This window comes from Hevea brasiliensis, chromosome 8 (assembly GCF_030052815.1).
Source record: "Hevea brasiliensis isolate MT/VB/25A 57/8 chromosome 8, ASM3005281v1, whole genome shotgun sequence".
NCBI lineage: Eukaryota > Viridiplantae > Streptophyta > Magnoliopsida > Malpighiales > Euphorbiaceae > Hevea > Hevea brasiliensis.
The window spans coordinates 5,992,240-6,010,599 of NC_079500.1; the positions used below are offsets into that span (position 1 = coordinate 5,992,240).

At 30.2% G+C, this 18,360-nt stretch overlaps 1 protein-coding gene across 6 annotated transcripts; it reads right to left on the reverse strand.

Annotated features, from left to right (window-relative positions):
* Window positions 1–2,641: 2,641 nt before the first annotated feature.
* On the reverse strand, window positions 2,642–14,488 carry LOC110655077 (uncharacterized). 6 transcript variants are annotated; one of them, XM_058151092.1, is made up of 3 exons: window positions 9,393–9,877; window positions 5,790–6,051; window positions 2,642–3,242 (listed from the first exon to the last, which is right to left on the reverse strand). In XM_058151092.1, the coding sequence occupies exons 1-3, from the start codon at window positions 9,439–9,441 to the stop codon at window positions 3,233–3,235; spliced, it is 321 nt and encodes a 106-aa protein (XP_058007075.1). In that variant the 5' UTR covers window positions 9,442–9,877; the 3' UTR covers window positions 2,642–3,232. The 6 variants fall into 6 exon arrangements, 4 of the variants coding, with proteins under 4 accessions (XP_058007075.1, XP_058007074.1, XP_021666945.2 ...); XM_058151091.1 differs by lacking the exons at window positions 5,790–6,051; window positions 9,393–9,877 and adding an exon at window positions 14,186–14,488 and having other exon boundaries at window positions 2,711–3,242; XM_021811253.2 differs by lacking the exon at window positions 5,790–6,051 and having other exon boundaries at window positions 2,711–3,242; window positions 9,393–9,841.
* Between the last annotated feature and the right edge of the window lie 3,872 nt (window positions 14,489–18,360).

The following is an 18,360-nucleotide window of genomic DNA, read 5'->3' on the forward strand; positions in this document are numbered from 1 at the left end:
AAATGCATCTAGGCAATATGAAAAAAACACCTTTAAAATCACTTAAAGAGAAAGACTTAATTTTAGTGCATATAAAATTGATCTAAAAATATCTCTAATTGTAAATACAAAACCACAAGTATAAATAGACTATATATTATGGTAAGAAAAATTTATATAAAATTTTGAAGATCTTTATTATGTAAGACATGCCCATTATATGAACATTTAAAATCAAAGAATAATATATATATATATATATCCTCTTATATGGATTATGTTTTAATATATGTACATAAAAATTTGCCTCAATCAAAATGATGATAAATAGGCCTATAATGCATGTGGATATTATTATTATTATTATTATTATTAGAGTGTTTCCTTTCTCTCTCTTTCTTTTTTCTCCTATGCCTCATCACATGTAGTAAAACTTTAGTTGGATTTGGTAAATCTTTTCTTCTGCCAATGGCCCAACATTAAGAATCATGACACAATGAAACTATGAAAGGGATTTTCTGTTTAATCCTCTGTCTCATAAAAATAAAGTTATCCAATAGTCTCCTCCTTTCTCTATATCAAAGAATAAGATTGAAAGTGATTGATCAAAGAATAAGAGATTGAAAAGTGATTGATGTTTTGGCTTCTTTTTATCTGGTAAATAAGCTTAGAAGCATTTGCTTCTTGTTATATTCATCCTACAATTTTGCTTTTAAGCTTTGATTAATTATTGCTTTAATGATGAAGAAGAAAATCATTGGATATGAGTTCTATTTTTTAAAATGCCCTAAATTAGTCTTTTCTTGGGAAAATTATAAAATATTCTCTATGTACACAAAAGTAGTACTCTCTCTTTTATAGAAAAGTTGACCCTCCTTATAATATGGAAGGTAGGTCTCATATGATTATGACAGATAATACATATAAACCAGATGCACCTAATAATCCATTATTTCTTAGTTACAAATTTTTATTTTTTGTAGTTGGTAATTACAATTTGATGAAAATTAAACTTATGAATCCTAATTAAGCAACTTGTAATATATTTTTCTTTCTAAGAATCAAGGCACTGACTAATATCGAAATGGTATCTTTCTTTTTAAAAAGTAAATCAAATATGGACTTTAAGGTGAAATGAAGGCCTTAATAAAAAATTAGTGGATAATCAAATAACTTGGTTAGGACAAAACAAAATTCCATTACATCGTGATGTTGGGATAATCAATGGCACCAACATAAAATTAACTTTTAAAATTTTTTAACTAATATATTAAAAAAAAATTTTTTTTGGGTAAAAAAAAATTAATAATATCAATACTAAAGAGACACAAATTTTAACCTTAATAAAGGATACCATCTGCTTTTTGAAGTGCAGTGACTACCAGTGGCTGTGAACCTAACCGTTGACAGTTGCCATTATATTATAAACTTCCAATCGGCATGGAAATATCCACCGTAACTGGCGATGTCTGTACAAACCGTAAAACCTACATTAAAACGGTTTTTGCACTGTCCAAAGTGGCCAACAACTGCCATGTGCAAAAGCAAAGCAAAAAAAGTAAATGCCTTGTTCAATTTAAAAAGTAAATTTACGCGTTCGTTCGATCTCCCTCTTTCAATTTAAAATTCATCTAATGCTTCACAGTCAGACGTATAGCTTTCAAGCTTTAGGGTTTCAATACTCCATTTGCAAAGAAAGGCCAACTGTGCCCTTTTGCCTTTCTCTCTCTCTTCCCCACAAATTATTTAATCTGTATAATCTTTAATAAATGATTGTAGTTTGATTCAATCAACTAAATTGTGCTATATAATTGAAATTATTGTGTCATCAAATTATAAAAAATAGGATTTTTTTTTTCATTAGGTGTTTTTATTTAATTTTATAATTAAGTGACATGAAATATTTGCATCTAATAAAATTGGATGGACAAATAGCCATGGCCAGCCACTCTGAAATTAAGAGATATACCTGAATAAAGTGAAGCTAGGGTTTTTCTTTTATTAGTTTCTAAAACCTGGTGAGACTAGGGTTTTTGAGTTTCATTGTTTGTGGCCTACATTCAAGTTTCTTAAGGCAGTAATTCTGGACTTGGGATTTTGTGCACAAGATGGTGACATTACCACTAGCCAACCTTTTTAGTTTTTGCAGTTCAAAAAACCTTTTTGTGTTTTGACCATGGTGACCAAATTTCGACTCCTCAATAATTAATATCCAATGGCCATATAAAATCAAAAAAAAAAAAAATCAACAATTAATAAGTATAGATTATATCTACAAATGAATATGATTTATTTAATAAAATAATAAATATTATTCTAGAGAAGTATGCTTTATATCCACTAATACTACCATAATGATGATGTACGGGGAAAGAGAAAAGACGCGTTCTTTATTAGGAGGATTACCCAAGCAAAGTGGAAAGTAGAATTGGCCATTTGTAAGACAGGGAGATGCTTGGCAATGGATGGAAGTGAGAATTTTCTGGGGAAAAAAATTACATAATTTTGTATGTTATTACTGCAAATTAATGAGACGGGGCTGTGTTGGAACTTGGAAGAAGACATAGAATTGCCCATTTGTGGCTGAAGTTTTTTTTGTAAGTAATGATGCATTTACACCCATCAACTTGTGAGAAATTGAGTGTTGCCCAATCCTACTCGGTTTTTAAACTGAAATCGAGATGGAAGTCCGGCACCCATGTATTGAGAGTTAGTTCTAAACGTAGCTATCTTAATAAACAACCATATAATTAACAATAGAAAACAATAAAGTAAAGAAGAGAACCGGAAAGATCAAATTTAGCAACTATCTAGAGCTTACTTTTAAACTGAGCTTAACTTTTGCGGTTCAAAAAGAGTAGAGCCGCCAGTTTTCTACTCAAACTAACCAAAAGTGCAGAACTACACACATATCTCTCTAGTGCTGGCCTACTGGCATACAGATCATCTTCCTAGCTAGGTGTCTCTTCAAAGACCATAGTGATGCAAATTCTCAACATCAACCCAGAGGTCTTTACCCATCAACCTCATAATCTTCCTCTGAGCTCTAACTGTGCATCGCGATGGTTTCCCATTTCCTTGGTCATGCTCTACAACGAACATTACCCTGTCATTGGGAACAAGACCCTTCTGCACTACAAAAGGATGCCACGACGAACGGAGAAGAACAGGTTTTGGATATGGCCCTGTGCGACGGGTTGATAGTTGATATGTCCATATGAATCCAGTAATGTCAATTGCTTTAAATTCCTTACTATGAGTTCCTGCAAGGCGGCGGAAGAATTCAAGGGCATCACTGGGAACTGACAGAGAGGACAAGGTATCGGTCAAACTGAGTTCTTTGGTGAAAATATTTTGTTGGTCCATTTGGACAATAAAAAACTTGGAGACGAAGAGAGTGAGAAAGGAGGAGGAGGAGGAGGAGGAACTGAATATGCAAAATGAATCGATTTCATTTATAGAACCACAAAAGGAACAAAGGAGTAAGGACCTGCAACAGTTTGTACAAAAGAAAAAGCAAAAGAAGGTAATCACAAAATTCAGAATTTCGAGAACTGTCCATTTCGGCCAGCTTAGTGGAGCCCCCTGGAGAATAAAGCGAGCTTTGTTTGGCCCACCCAAAAGAAAATTAAGAACTTCCTCTTGGTTATCTATGAGAACAAGTTTTTGTGTTCTTGTCCCCTTAATGAAATCTTATCTCATAAATTATAAATTTTAAAAGATGATGATTTTGAAGAAAAAAAAATTCCACTTTTTTTTAGGGAATTAGATATCACACTACTAATATTTACTTTTTTAATAATTAGAATGTGTTTGGTCAAGTTGTTAAATACAGTTAATAGCTAATAAATACTCAAACAGTTAAACTAAACTGTTTGATAATTTATTTAAAAAAGCAACTGATAACTAATATAACACTATCAATTGCCTTTTTTATCAGCTCTATAATATAAACTCTTCATGAATCGTAGCATTTTTTTATTATTTTGACAAAAATATACATAAATACAATTCTCTCTCTCTCTTTTTTTTTTCTTCTTATAAACAATAACATTTTAAGAATGTTAAAAACTACACTCTTTTATTTATCAATATTTATAAAATTTTTATAACCGTAAAAGATGAAATAATTTATTTAATATTATTAAAATTCATTCTTTCTAATTTTAATTTATCACTCTAATTTCGCTTTGTAACATTAATTTTTTTTATTTTTTCTTAATTATTAAATTATGTTTTTTTTAAAAAAAAATCTTTTAATTTATCTAATTCAATAACAAAATAAATTATAAAATATACCCTTATCAATAATTTTCTATATCAACCACAACAATCATATACGGTTTACAAAACACTTAGCATCAATCAGCTATAATTAATTATCAACAAACTAACAGTAACAACGCAATACCTATTAGTTATAAGTTATTAGCAATATTTAACAGTTAAATTAAACAGACCCTTAATAAGCATTTATTTTGATTCAATCTCATAATTATTATCTTAATAATTATATTTGATGATTTTCATTAATTAAAATGAGTTTTTCAATTTTCGAATAAAGTAATCCTTATCAAATTTTGGTTTGTAATTTGCATGAAATAGATTGAGGGAAATTCCAAATATCAAACAACCAAAAAAAAAAAAAAACTTGTCGCTTTTAGGTTTTTTCTTTTATCGAAAATTATTTGTAGCATTTAGATAATCAAGAAATTTTAACCATTTTTTTTTTCAATTTTACTCTTTATTTCTACTAGATAAAATAAATATTTATACAATTTTCTAAGTGAGATTAAAATTAATTTTATCTATTACTAGTATGTTTTTATAAAAAATAGGTTATCCAATCATTTCCTTTATCACCGTGTAAAATCTAAATGCAACAGATAAAAATGGATAGAAGGGATATGTAATTAATAAATTATATTTATATATTTATTTATAAATGATAGGTAGTCAATGGTGCTTCTTCAGAGCAGGACTCTTTGCTCTTCCAATGGACGGTCCACTTAAAAGAGCATGAGAAAAAATAGGCAAGAAAAAGGATGCAGGATTGACTAGTACTTTACGTAGAAGAATGCCATGTTCAGCATCCCTCCAACATGGCTATGGCCTAAGTGTGAAGTGAAAGAATGTTTGTATTTTTTTTTTGAACGTTTGTTTTCTCTAAAGAATAAGAAAAAGAGAGAAAATGTTTTAGTCCTTTCAAGATAGGTTTCTTTGTGCATAATTTCTGGAGTTATCACTGTGTCCATTGATGAGGGAAAGGGATAATTAAAAAACTTAATCTTATTTTTTATAAAAGATTTTGCTCTCAAAGTATTATTTTAAAGAAAGAACCATTATGAAAGAATATTTTCAATAATTTAAATTTGAAATTTCAATACACATAAGAAATTTCAAATCATTTGAAATAGATAAGATGATGGTTTTTTTTTTTATATAAATAAAGCAAAATTTTACTAAATAAACAAAAAAGAGTAGTATAAAGGTACAACTCAAAAAAAATAGATCGAAAAAGAGGGCTCAAAACACACAGGCTTAAACTCAGAAACAAGATAACCCACAAAACGTTACATGCTTCTAGTTGCTGATAGATGGAAGAAAAGATATAAAATATGAAGACAGACAACTAACAAGAACAAGAAATAAAACGGACTCTTAAGTTCACAAGGCACACTAAAAAGTGAAGATGATAGGCAGAATGCGATAACAACTAGGGAAGTTTGAAACCAAAGTAGCTAAAGACATATAGCAAAGAAACACGACATAACAAGAAAAAATCTGTGGAACCCCAAAAATAGACTAACCTAATTCCCTTGAATGTCTCCAACTCCTCACGAATTTGCTTGAGGAAGATTTGAACCACCTCATCATCATGAACTAAGAAAGATAAGCCTGATTTCTTCCTGATAACTAATGTCTTAAGCGCTTCTTCTTCAGCATCAAATTGAGGAGAATCATCTAGAAAATCCATGCTAAATGGTGCTACTTGAGATGCAAAACTAGAGGTCGTATGATGACAGTTCATTCTACAGATATCACTATCCGCAGGCCATTCCAAAGAGACACCTGATGCAATCGGAGACTTTGGCGTTTACTTTTTAAAACCTTCTTCCTTTTGCTCTCACGAGAGAGTTTCCGGCAAATCAAGCAATTCAGACACTGATCAACTATATATCTTTTTGAGTTTGAGCAACCTATTTAACTTAAGGCATTTATAAAGATTAGGGGTCATTCAACAAGGGCTTCGCAGGGTGGGGCTACAAAAGTCTCAAAGGGAACAATAGCTAAGCCATTAGCTAGAAAGGGAAAAAAAAGAAATAAAAAGAAAAATCACCCCATTTTTTATTTTCTTTCATAATAGCAGAAAAGGGTGGAAATACAATTTTGTAAAATCTAACTTATAAATTTTTGAATTTACATTTATAGCCTTTCCCAATATAAAATAAAAATCAATTATCAAAATGTAAAATAAAAATCTTTGATTCAAAGGGTAAAATATATGCAACACAATTTCCATTTCATTCCTCAAACAAATATCCAAAAAATTCAAAGAGAAATTTAATTTCTTTTTTTTTTTTTTCCTGTTCTTTTCTTTTCCTCTACTAATTTCTTTTATTTTCTGATCTTGCACCTTTAATGTCCAAAACAAAGGTTAGCTAGCTAGGGAAGATACAAAATAAAAATTGTAGATTTTTAGAATTTAAAAAAAGAATTATGTAATTTACATAAATTAATTATTATGCATTAAAGAATTTTATCTTAGTATTATTTAATTTCTCTAAAATTAATTATGAGAGGTTGTGTTTGAATGAAAGAATTGATCATTTGTGGATAAAGTTTTTGTATGTTGTGAGCATAACTTTTGATACCGAATTCAACTCGTAAGTCTCACTGCGAGGACTCGTTGCCAAAACTGATCCAAGACAACAAGCTCATTAACTGAATCTCAAAATTAAGATCTCCTGATTTAATCAAGGCATTCAGCCTCAGGTATGAATTATTTTTAAAATTATTATATATGTATTATTTTTTAAAAAAATAATTATATTTTTATTATTTAAAATACAAATAGGAATGAATATCCACTCATTTATTTTATTATTAGTATAAACAGTTTTTTATATTGAAAAATATTTTCTTCATATATTAAATTTACTAAAGAGAATGAAAGATACAAATATTTAAATTTTTTGTAAAAAAAAATATTTAAATTCTTAATATTATACATAATTATTTAATTGTTAAATTACTAACCATTATTAATTTGTATTAAATATACATAAATATTTAATTATTAAATTACTAACAATTATAATTTTTTTTTTATGGTTAATAGCATCTCTATTAGTCCCATTAATAGCAACACAACTACTACCATACGAAAAAAGGAAACAATATCTCAATGTTTGTATTATGGCTGTTTTTAGGTTTTAATTAAGTATTTTCAACCTGTAATTGATTAACTTTGCATTAAAATGGCATATTGTATATAAAAAAATAATAATAATATAGAATTTACATGTTTTGGCCTTTGTATTATAAATGGCAGAGTAAGCATAACGGGCAAACACAATAAGTGTACCATCATAATGCTAGTATTGTATCAATGATTGAGCTAGAGGAAGAAATATTTGCTATTTAAAAGTGAATTACCAAAAGCACATAAAGAATAATTAATTATAGTCAAAATGATTTTTAATAATATTAGAGTTGAAAAATTAAAGAAAAAATGTGGATTAATTAAGTGTTCTAAGATGGCCTATTAGATTAAGATTTTAGGGTCTAGGAATCATAGAATTTAACTTTGGTATTTTCACTAAAAGCTATCATGTGGAAATTTCGGATAATTTATTTTCAAAATCTCTTCATTAGCTTAATGAAAAGAAACTAGTTATAGTAATAAAATAATAAAAATTACGTGCATTATCATTTGCCTGGATTGATAAATCTTTTCTGCTGCCAATGGCCCAACATTAATCATCATGTCATAATGCAACTATGAAAGGGATTTTCTGTATGTGCCTTTCACATAAAGAAAAGTTATCCAATAGTCATGGCGCCTTTCTCTAAAAGCAAAATTTTACACTCTCGTCCTGCGGGGAGCCAACTTGATCAAATCCCAATGCAAGAAAACACACTCTCTCTCATCCTCTAAACATGAATCTCTCTCCCTCCTTAAAATGACTGTGATTTTGCCAATGGACCCACATAGTTTTCATTTTTTTTTTCTTAGGTCTGTTAAAGCACTCAAACCCAGAAAACCTAATGACCTAAGAGCTAAAGAAAACTAATCCCAAAACAAAAGCTTAAAATGCAGCCAAGCTCAATGCCTAAAAGCTGCTCATGCTGCCCTACTTTACCTTTTGCTCTTCTTCCTCTTCTACCGTTGACGCAACCATGACTGTAATTATGTACTATCTCAAATTCCAACATCAGTCTGTCTATTCTCTCTTTGTGATCTATCTTATGCCATTTACCGAACACCCAATTGATGAATTCTGAAATAGATTAGCATCAACTGTTTGTCTTTTTATTTACGTTAATAGATTACATGTAATTTGTTGTTTGCATTAGTTTTTATGATTTTTATGACTGAGCCATTTCTCTCCCTTCATGCCTTCCTTGCTTATCGTCAATGAGCAGAATTGATAGAGCTCTTTTCTCATCTCAATGGTTATCACAATATTTCCATCACTTAATTTATCTGCTCTACATAGAGAACATTATGATCACAATCCAATCCTATTGACATCTCAATGTGATTGATCAAAGAATAAGAGATAGAAAGTGATTGATGTTTAGCTTCTTTTAGACAGGAGCTTTTGTTTCTTTTCCTTACATAGGTAAGTTTGCATGTTCATGAATATATATATATATATATATAATGGAACTTTTCGTACATGTCTTGTATAGACATTATGACCAACTTTTTTTGTGTGCTTTCCTAGCAATTACTTTTATGCTTTTTTTCTCTTTCGTATGAATTAAGTAAAGTAAAACTTTCCGGTTTCCAGGCCTTGAACGCTAGGAAATGCTATTTTGCTTAATTTCTTCAGATATCTTAGAGATTAATCATTGTAATGTCTAATTGTATGAAATAAAGTGACAGAATATCTAATTGTATAAAATAAAGACACAGAATTATATAACTCCAAAATTAAAAAACAAATTACAAGGCAAGATGAAGATAGAAAAAAATATATAATTGCTTGAAAACAATGAAGGAAAAAAAAATCAAATTTTTAAGTCTAATTAATTTTACAGATTTGATAAAATTTATCAAAATTAATATTCAATTTAATTAGTAATCTCATTTTTCATTTCTCTCAAATCAACCATCCATTAAATCTCAAATTTTAATAATATATATTCAAAAAAATCATAAAAAACAGAGGTCGGAAACTCACCTGAAATGCGAGAGCCATCAGTTGCTTCATATTCTCCTGCTCCTTTCATCTCTTCTGTGTCCTCTTCTTTTCTTTCCCCCTTTTTCTTTCTTTTGAGCAAACATATACTAGAATGTTAATTTGGGGGCTGAGCTTGTTAGTTTCATGGTGGAAATGATGGTTTTTGTTGAAAGATGAAGATGGTTAGAGTTAGGGCAAGAAGATGGTTTAGTGGAGTTTGATTGAAAGAAAGAGAAGATGAAAAAATTGCTTTTTTTTTAGATAGATTCAGCCAAAATGAAGGGAGCAGAATTTTCAGCCTCCAAGCTTCACAAGGAAGTTTTCTTTGCCATGTGTCAACCCATGATTGGGTATCAATGGCAAATTACCTTTTAAATCCTTAGTTTGGATTTTTGACTTGTTTGAACTCCTTACTTTTTATTCTAATTAATTGTGCCCCCAAAATGTCAATTGCCATTTCCAATAATGCTAATACTTCAACCATTATATATATATATATATATATATATATAAAACGAAATCTCATGTCTGTATTATGGCTGCTTTTAGGTTTTAATTTAAGTATTTTTAACCTGTGATTGATTAACTTTGCATTAAAATGACATATCGTATTTTAAAAAATAAACTATAATATAGAATTCATATATATATATTTTAGCCTTTGTCTCATAAAATTGGCAGAGTAAGTGTAACAGGCAAACACATAAAGTGTACCATCATAATGCCAGTATTGTATCATGGATGGAATTAAAGGAAGAAATATTCATTATATATAAGTAAATTACTGAAAACATAAAAAGAATAATTAATTATTATCAAAATGATTTTTAATAACATTAGAGTTGAAAAAATTAAAGAAGAAAAAATGTGGATCAATTTATGTTAGGCGTTCCTAGATGATTCAGATGTTAAGGTTTAGGATGCAGAGTTTAAGAATTATAGAATTTAACTTTGTGTATTGTCACTAACATTTTACGATGACCTCTTATTTTTTGAATAACATATTTTTCTAATTAATTTTTAAAAGTAAAAAATAATAGAATATATTTCTATTTTTATCTAAGAATATATTTTTCAAAATATATAAATTAACTAATTAATTTCATTAAAATAGAAGAGCTAAATAGTAGTATTTTTTAAAATATAGAGATTAACTAATTATTTTCTTTAAAATAGAATGATTAAATAGTAATGTATATAGGTAACGAAAAATTTAATGGAGAAACTAAATAGTTTAACAGAAATTTTTACAGTGACTAAATAATATATTTTTTAAAATTTAAGAATTAAATAATTAATTTTATTAAAATACATGAATTAAATAGTAATTTTTTCTAGTATTAATGTTATACATTGATTGTAGCATAAAAAATGAACATGAAAAAATTTAACAAAAAATATTATATTTAAATTAAAAGACGTTATGTGGAACCTTGGGATATTTACTTTTCAAAAATCGGTTCATTAGCTTTTTTTTTTTTCTTCAATATCGGTTCATTAGCTAAATGAAAAGAAACTAGTTATGGTAATAAAATAATAAAAATTACGTTCATTATCATTTGCTTGGATTTGGTAAATCTTTTCATCTGCCAATATCCCAACTTAATCATCATATCATAATGAAACCATGAAAGGGATTTTCTGTTTATGCCTTTCTCATAAAGAAAAGTTGTCCAATAGTCATTGCCCCTTTTCTCTAAAAAGTTAAATGTTACACTCTTGTCCTACGATGAACCAACTTGATCAAATCCCAATATAAGAACTTCTCAAAATGATTGTCATTTTGCCAATGGATCCACTTTCATACATTTTTTTTTCTTAGTTCTATTAAAGTATTAAAACCCAGAAAACCTAATGAACTAAGAGCGAAACCTTGGGAAAGAAGGAGAAACTAATAGCAAAACAAAAGCTTAAAAATAAGGGAGTCAATAGATTGAAAAGAGAAGCTCTGGTAAAGCCCTTTTACGATCAAAAAGATGCAGCAAAACTCACTGCCTAAGAAGCTGCTCATGCTGTCCTACTTTGCCTTTCGCTCTTCTTCCTCTTTTGCCATGGACGCAACCATGACTGTAATCAAGTACTATCTCAAATACCAACAGCCGTATGTCTATTTTCTCTTTGGTATCTATCATACGCCATTTACTGAATACCCAATTGATGAATTAGCATCCACTGTATGTCTTTTTATTTTACCTTAATAGATCACGTGTAATTTGTTGTTTGCCGTTGATTTTAGTATGATTTTGAATCCCAGATGAGGCGATTAAGCCATTTCTCTCTCCTACATGTAATTTGTTGTCTTTTTCTGTGTGCTTTCTTTGCGATTACTTTTGTACTTCTTTCTCTTTCGTATGAAATAAAGTGAGACTTTCCGGTTTCCTTACTTCTTTCTCTTTCGTATGAAGTAAAGTAAAAATTTCCGGTTTCCACACCTAGAAGGCTATTAGCTTGTTTGGGAGGAAGTTTTTGGAGGTAAGGGAAGGGTTTTTAAAGTATCATACTTGTTTGAGAGAGATTTTTTAAGGGAGGTAAGGCTTTTGAAAGTTTCTAAGACCTCCAAAATCTTCACTTTTTCAAAGAAAATACCTTCTATTACCTTATTTTATTTTATAAAATATTCCCTCACTTCATTCAAATTGATACAAACTTAGGAGAACCACACCCAAAAACTAGCTATTGAAGTTGGAGAATCCAAGTGAAATCCCATACTTTCAATGTGGGACACAAGTTTTTCTTGTAATGCGATCAAATTGGTATCAGAACTGGTTGTCATGGACGATATAAATCCAAGAGAAGAATTAAGGGTACTGTTCCAAGAAGTACAAGCAAGGGTAGTAGAGTTTAAATCAAGGATGGAAGATTGGATCAAGCAATCAGAGTCAAAACTTGAATTTCAATTGCAAAACTTATCCCTCAATTACAAGAGCTAAGGAAGGAAATAGAGGGCGGCTTATGTAGCAATAACAACTATGAAGACAACAACAATAGAATTGATGGAAAAACAAAAGCGAGACCCGAGACAGGGGTAGTATTAAGGTATATGAAATTAGATTTTCCAACATTTGATGGATCTGAAAATTTGTTAATTTGGTTACACTAATGTGAACAATTTTTTTCAAACCAACAGATGTCAGAAACAGATAAGGTGAACCTCGTAGCATTTCATATGATAGGAGAGGCACAACTTTGGCTCTATAGATTAGAACAAGAAGAACCCTCACTATCGTGGAAGCATTCAAAGAATACTACTATTTGAGATTCGGGCCTCCACTCAATAGCAATCTTTTAGGCAAATTGGCTAATTTGAAGCCAAATTCAAGTTGATTTGTTTACTGCAGGCCTCATAGATTCAATCCAGATTAATGTAGAGATACAAAATCTCTGAACTTGGTGGCAACAATAAACTTAGCAAGAGTTTTTGAAAGAAAACAACAACCAGAAGAAAACTGAAGAAATTCATAGTCTAATGTAGGAACAATGCCTACTTCATCAATTCTACCTATAACCAAGGCTATTGCCAACTAGGCGACCAGCACATTACAAAATTCAAGTTTAGGAAGTGTTCTGTCTCCCTTTATTAAAAGATTAAGCCATTTAGAGATGGCTGAGCAAAGAGCAAAATGGCTTTGCTATAATCGTGAGGAACTATATTCCCCCGAGCATCAATTTAAGAAGTTGTTTTAGTTAGAAATGGATGATTCAAAGGAAGCAATGGAGCAAAGGGACTATGGATGATTCACATTCTTATCCTACTGTTAAGCTTGAGGATAAGCACTTTCTCCAGGGGAGAGTGTAATGTTAAGGACGCATTGTGGGACCCCTGCGCAAAGCTGGTTGAATTTTAGGAATTTACTTCCTATTATTATTAGATATTAATTCTTATTTTAATTGAGAGTTATTTCCTTTTTGGAATTATAATCCCTCTTATACATGGATTACTATTATTATTAGAAATTCTAATTCTAATAGAATTCTAATAAATCTTGTGTAAACTTCTCTTATAAAAGGGATCACTTGAATTGACAAAATTAAGCAAAATTATTTTCAATGAAATTGAGATCTAGACTCTTCCTTCTCCAACAAGTCTAAGGTTAGAGTTTTTTTTAATGAGCTCACCTTTTCAACAACAATAAGCCAAGGAAAGAATCGAGGTAAAGTAAAAGTTTTAGCTTTTGAATTAGATTTCACTTTAGCGAGAGATTACAACACAAACACTGTTAATTTCTTCAAATATCTTAAAGAACTTGGTATATAAAAAAAAGAAAAGAAAGAAAAAAAAAACTGATGATCTTTCTCAGTTCCATCCCAGCATGATCTCAACCCTCTAATATAGCTTGTTTAATTTTGGTCACCAGTTGCACGTCAAGAATTTCAATCATTGAAATTAAAATTAAAAAAAAAAAAAAATCATCCAATTGAACTACTACGTAGGCGGCTTTATCTCTAATTTGAATCAGTGTAATGTCCAATTGTTTGAAATAAAGTGACAAATTAATATTTAATTGTATAAAATAAGAGACAAAATATGTAACTTAAAAATTAAGAAAACAGAAGGCAGGATATAGATAGACAAAATATAATTTGTTGAAAACAATAAAGGAACAAAAAAATCGAATTTTAAATCTAATTCATTTTTCAATTTTGTTAAAATTTATCAAAATAATTTTCAATTTAATTAGCAGTCTTTCTCTCAAACCAACGATCCAATAAATCTCGAATTTTAATTATATATACTAGACTCGTATACATAGATCACATCCAAAAATAATAAAAAACAGAGGTCAGAAACTCACCTAAAATGGGAGAGCCATCGGCTGTTTCATATTCCCCTCCTTTCATCTCTTCTGTCCTCTTTTCTTCCCCTCCAAACCCTCTTTTTCTTCTTTTGAGCAAACAGATATTAGAATGCTAATTTGGGGGCTGAGCTTGTTAGTTTCATGGTGGAAATGATCGTTTTTGGTGAAAGATGAAGATGGTTAGGGTTAGGGCAAGCAAGTGGTTTAATGGAGTTTGAGTGAAAGTGAGAAAAGATGAAGAGACTGTTTTTTGCTTTTTTGAGAGAGATTTTGGCCAAAATGAGTGGAGGCAGAATTTTCAGCCTCGCTTCCCAATGAAGTTTTCTATGCCATGTGACCCATGATTGGGTACTAAGGGCAAATTACCCTTAAAATCCTTCGTTTGCTTTTTTATTTCTATGACATCTTACTTCTTATTCCAATTAATTGTGCCCCCACTTCCAATAATTTATTATTGAGTACTTGAACATTTATTTCAATTACCGGTTAGCCCGTTTAATATTGATATTGGAGTTGCAGTTAAGAAAAATACACTTTAAAATATATTAATTTTAAAATATATTAATTATAGGTGTTAAAAATTGATTTAAAATTAAATTTGATATATTATAATCATGAAAAAAATCTTAATACTGAACTTAATGCAAAATAGGCAATAAACTAGGCTCAATAGGGCCCGGTAACCTGAATTTTCTCCATTTTCATGTATAACAACTCTATCATGGGTACTCAATCCAATATTTATTTACTTAGGGTTTTATTTTAAACCTCAATACTCAATTTCAACTCATTTGAAACTTATCCACTTGTGTTTAATAACATAAAAAATACTCTTTCTTCCCCATTGCTGTTTAACCAGAACAAACTTTAATCTTTAAATTTTAAGTCAAGTCCCAAATACTCTTTCTTCCCGTTGCTCCTTTTTTTTTTTTTTTTTCAGCAACCAAAAAGAAACATATCAATGAAACCCAAGGAAAGAAACATTGACCTGAAATGTATTCTTGCGTGGCTCATCTACCGATAGAATCTGCGAGAAAAATTAAAAAAAAAAAAGAAGAAAATTTGTGTTAGTAATCAGAGATGAGATCCAAAAATTAAAAATTGGAAAAAAGAAAAAAGTAAGCTGACTTTGGTCCATTAAAGATTGAAACTGCTTGATCGCGTCTTGATAACAACACCCATATCGTCTTTTCCTCTTGTTTTGCAGTTGCAGAAAAAGAACTGTTTATTTAGCTTCAAAGCTTTGAAAAAAAATAAATTAAAAAAAAATTGTTTGTTTTAGACTTCGCTCCCTCTGAACTTCAATCTACAAATTCACCAAACGAATGGTTAAAGGGGGAGAGAAAAAAGAAAAAGAAAATAAACCACATCATCAATATTTAATCTACTATTATTTTCTTGTAAAATTTACTCTCCTTTAATTAATTGTTTAATTAATTACAGTTGCATCATGCATAATCTGATGCAGTTTTCTATTATGTAACATGATTGAACTTTATTGATCAATGCATAGCATAAATCATCCATCTTGATTTTTGGCTCTTAGTGGATAACCCACATGAAACCTATAATCTCTTTTTTAATTAATCACCGCGTTTTTTCTCAATCAACTTTTAAAATGGTGTAAATTATTCTTTATACAAAATTATCTCTCAGAAAACGGACAGAGATGAAAAGAGAAAGAGAGAGGGGCGAAGGAAGGAATATAAGTTAATTTAATTCAAAAGAAGAAAAAGAGAAGCTGGTGGGATAGGGTTTCTTTTTTTAAAGAACAGTACTGAATTCTTATTTTGCATTATATGTTAAAAATGCACAGAATTTATCATACCCGGTAGAGATCTATACAAGCTAGTGGGTATGTGTGTGACGCCCCTTACACGTCTATTGTATAGCCAAGCAAGAAGTGTCACATTCGGTGTCGGAGCACCCTATCTTGTCTTGTTATGTCTACTGTAAATTTTAATGTCATTTAAGTCAGGTAATTTATGTGCAGAATTTTTTTTTATATATATATTTTATTTCTGTGGAGACCCGGACAGATCCTGTAATGCCCTCACCGTAGGTAGTCCGTATATTTTACTGTTCCAATGACTAATGTCTGTTCGGACAATCAGGATGTTTGGAACTACACTTAAACTTAGTGAGGAGGCATAAATTAATGAAATAAATATTAAAAAAATATAGAAAAAATTTTGAGAAATAAAATAAAATTTAGAGAATTTATTAATTGGTATAAAAAAATAAAAATAATCCGATGAGCACCATGAAAGGTTTTTTGGTCATTTCACCCCTAGAGGTGAATTTTGACTTAAATGTCAAATTAAAATTTGGAAATAGAATAATTAACATAAATTAATTTTATGAATTTGAATTTGAAAAATGAGAAGAGAAAGAAGAAGAAAAGAAAAGAAAAAGGAAAGAAAAGAAAAGAAAGGAAATAGATTTATGAAATTTAAAAACAATAAAGTACACATAAATGTATATATATATAAATAACCACAAGAGACAAAACTTCACCAACCATCTTCTTCTTCCTCTTCTCTCTTTCTCCTTGCCGTCTCCCTTGGTCTCTCCCTCCCCACCATTGTTATCAAGCTTAAAGCTTGATTTCCCAAGCTTTCACTCACCAAAACCCATAGACCCCTTCACAAAAAATTTAGCCCACACCATAAGGAAGCTTTAGATACCCATAAGAAGAAGAAAGATTAAAGTTTGAAGTGGGTCACAAGAGGTTAGTGCACTAATCCCTCTTCTTCTCTTTATTAAACATGAAAAGCATGTTTAACTAAGCAAAAATACCATTAAAACAAACAGAAAATCTAGAGGAAAGAACCCTTGAATTTTTGGCAGCCATGGAACTTGAAGTTTATTTCTTTTAAGTGATGAAAAATGGTTCCATGAGAATGTGTAATTAGTTGAAATGTTTGGGTGTTTGATTGTGTAGTGTTTGTGTAAATTTGAAACTTTGAAAACTAGGGTTTGTGTAAATGTTGAGGACTTTGTGTAAAATTTTGAAATTGACCTATTGGGATGAGATTGTTGCTTATAGAAGTGTATTGCATGCAAATTGAAGTAAGGAAGTTGGAGGAGATTGAGTTTTGGAAGTGTTAATTTTCTGCAGATTGTGTTTGTTGAGGGCAGTGTACATTTTAGGCCATAAATAAAATTGTGTCATCCCAATTGGTATGAGGCCAATTGGAGGTGAAACTAGACCCAAAATAGCCCATTTTCCATGAAGAAACCATGCCCAAATTCTGTCCAAAACTTGAGCTAAATACTGCCCAAATTTGGATTTCCCTGCACCCAACCCAGAAAATGACCAAATAAACAGTACGTGTTCATTTGGTCATAACTCTCTCTATACTGGTCCAAATGACCTAAAATTTTACCCATGGAAAGTTTAGATATAGGGATACACTTTTCATGAAGACCACTTAACTCAGTTTTACCTTTAACAAATTCAAATTGTTAGCACAAGTTGGGTCAGTGAAACTGCCAACCCAGAAAATGACCAAATGAACAGTACGTGTTCATTTGGTCATAACTCTCTCTATATTGGTCCAAATGACCTAACAATTTACCCATGGAAATTTTAGACATAGGGCTACACTTTTCATGAAGACCACTTAACCCAGTTTTGCCTTTAACCAATTCAAATTGTTAGCACAAGTTGGGTCACTGAAACTGCCAACCCAGAAAATGACCAAATGAACAGTACATATTCATTTGGTCATAACTCTCTCTATAATAGTCCAAATGACCTAAAATTTTACCCATGGAAAGTTTAGACATAGGGCTACACTTTTCATGAATACCACTTAGCTCAGTTTTGCCTTTAACAAATTCAAATTGTTAGCACAATTTAGGTCACTGAAACTGCCAACCCAGAAAATGACCAAATGAACAGTACCTGTTCATTTGGTCATAACTCTCTCTATACTGGTCCAAATGACCTAAAATTTTACCCATGGAAATTTTAGACATAGGGCTACACTTTTCATGAAGACCACTTAACCCAGTTTTTCCTTTAACCAATTCAAATGGTTAGCACAAGTTGGGTCACTGAAACTGCCAACCTAGAAAATGTCCCAAAATACTATTCTTTTGGTATTTTGTCCATAAATATTTATAAGGAAAATTTAATATTAAAAATGATATGAATATGTAAATTA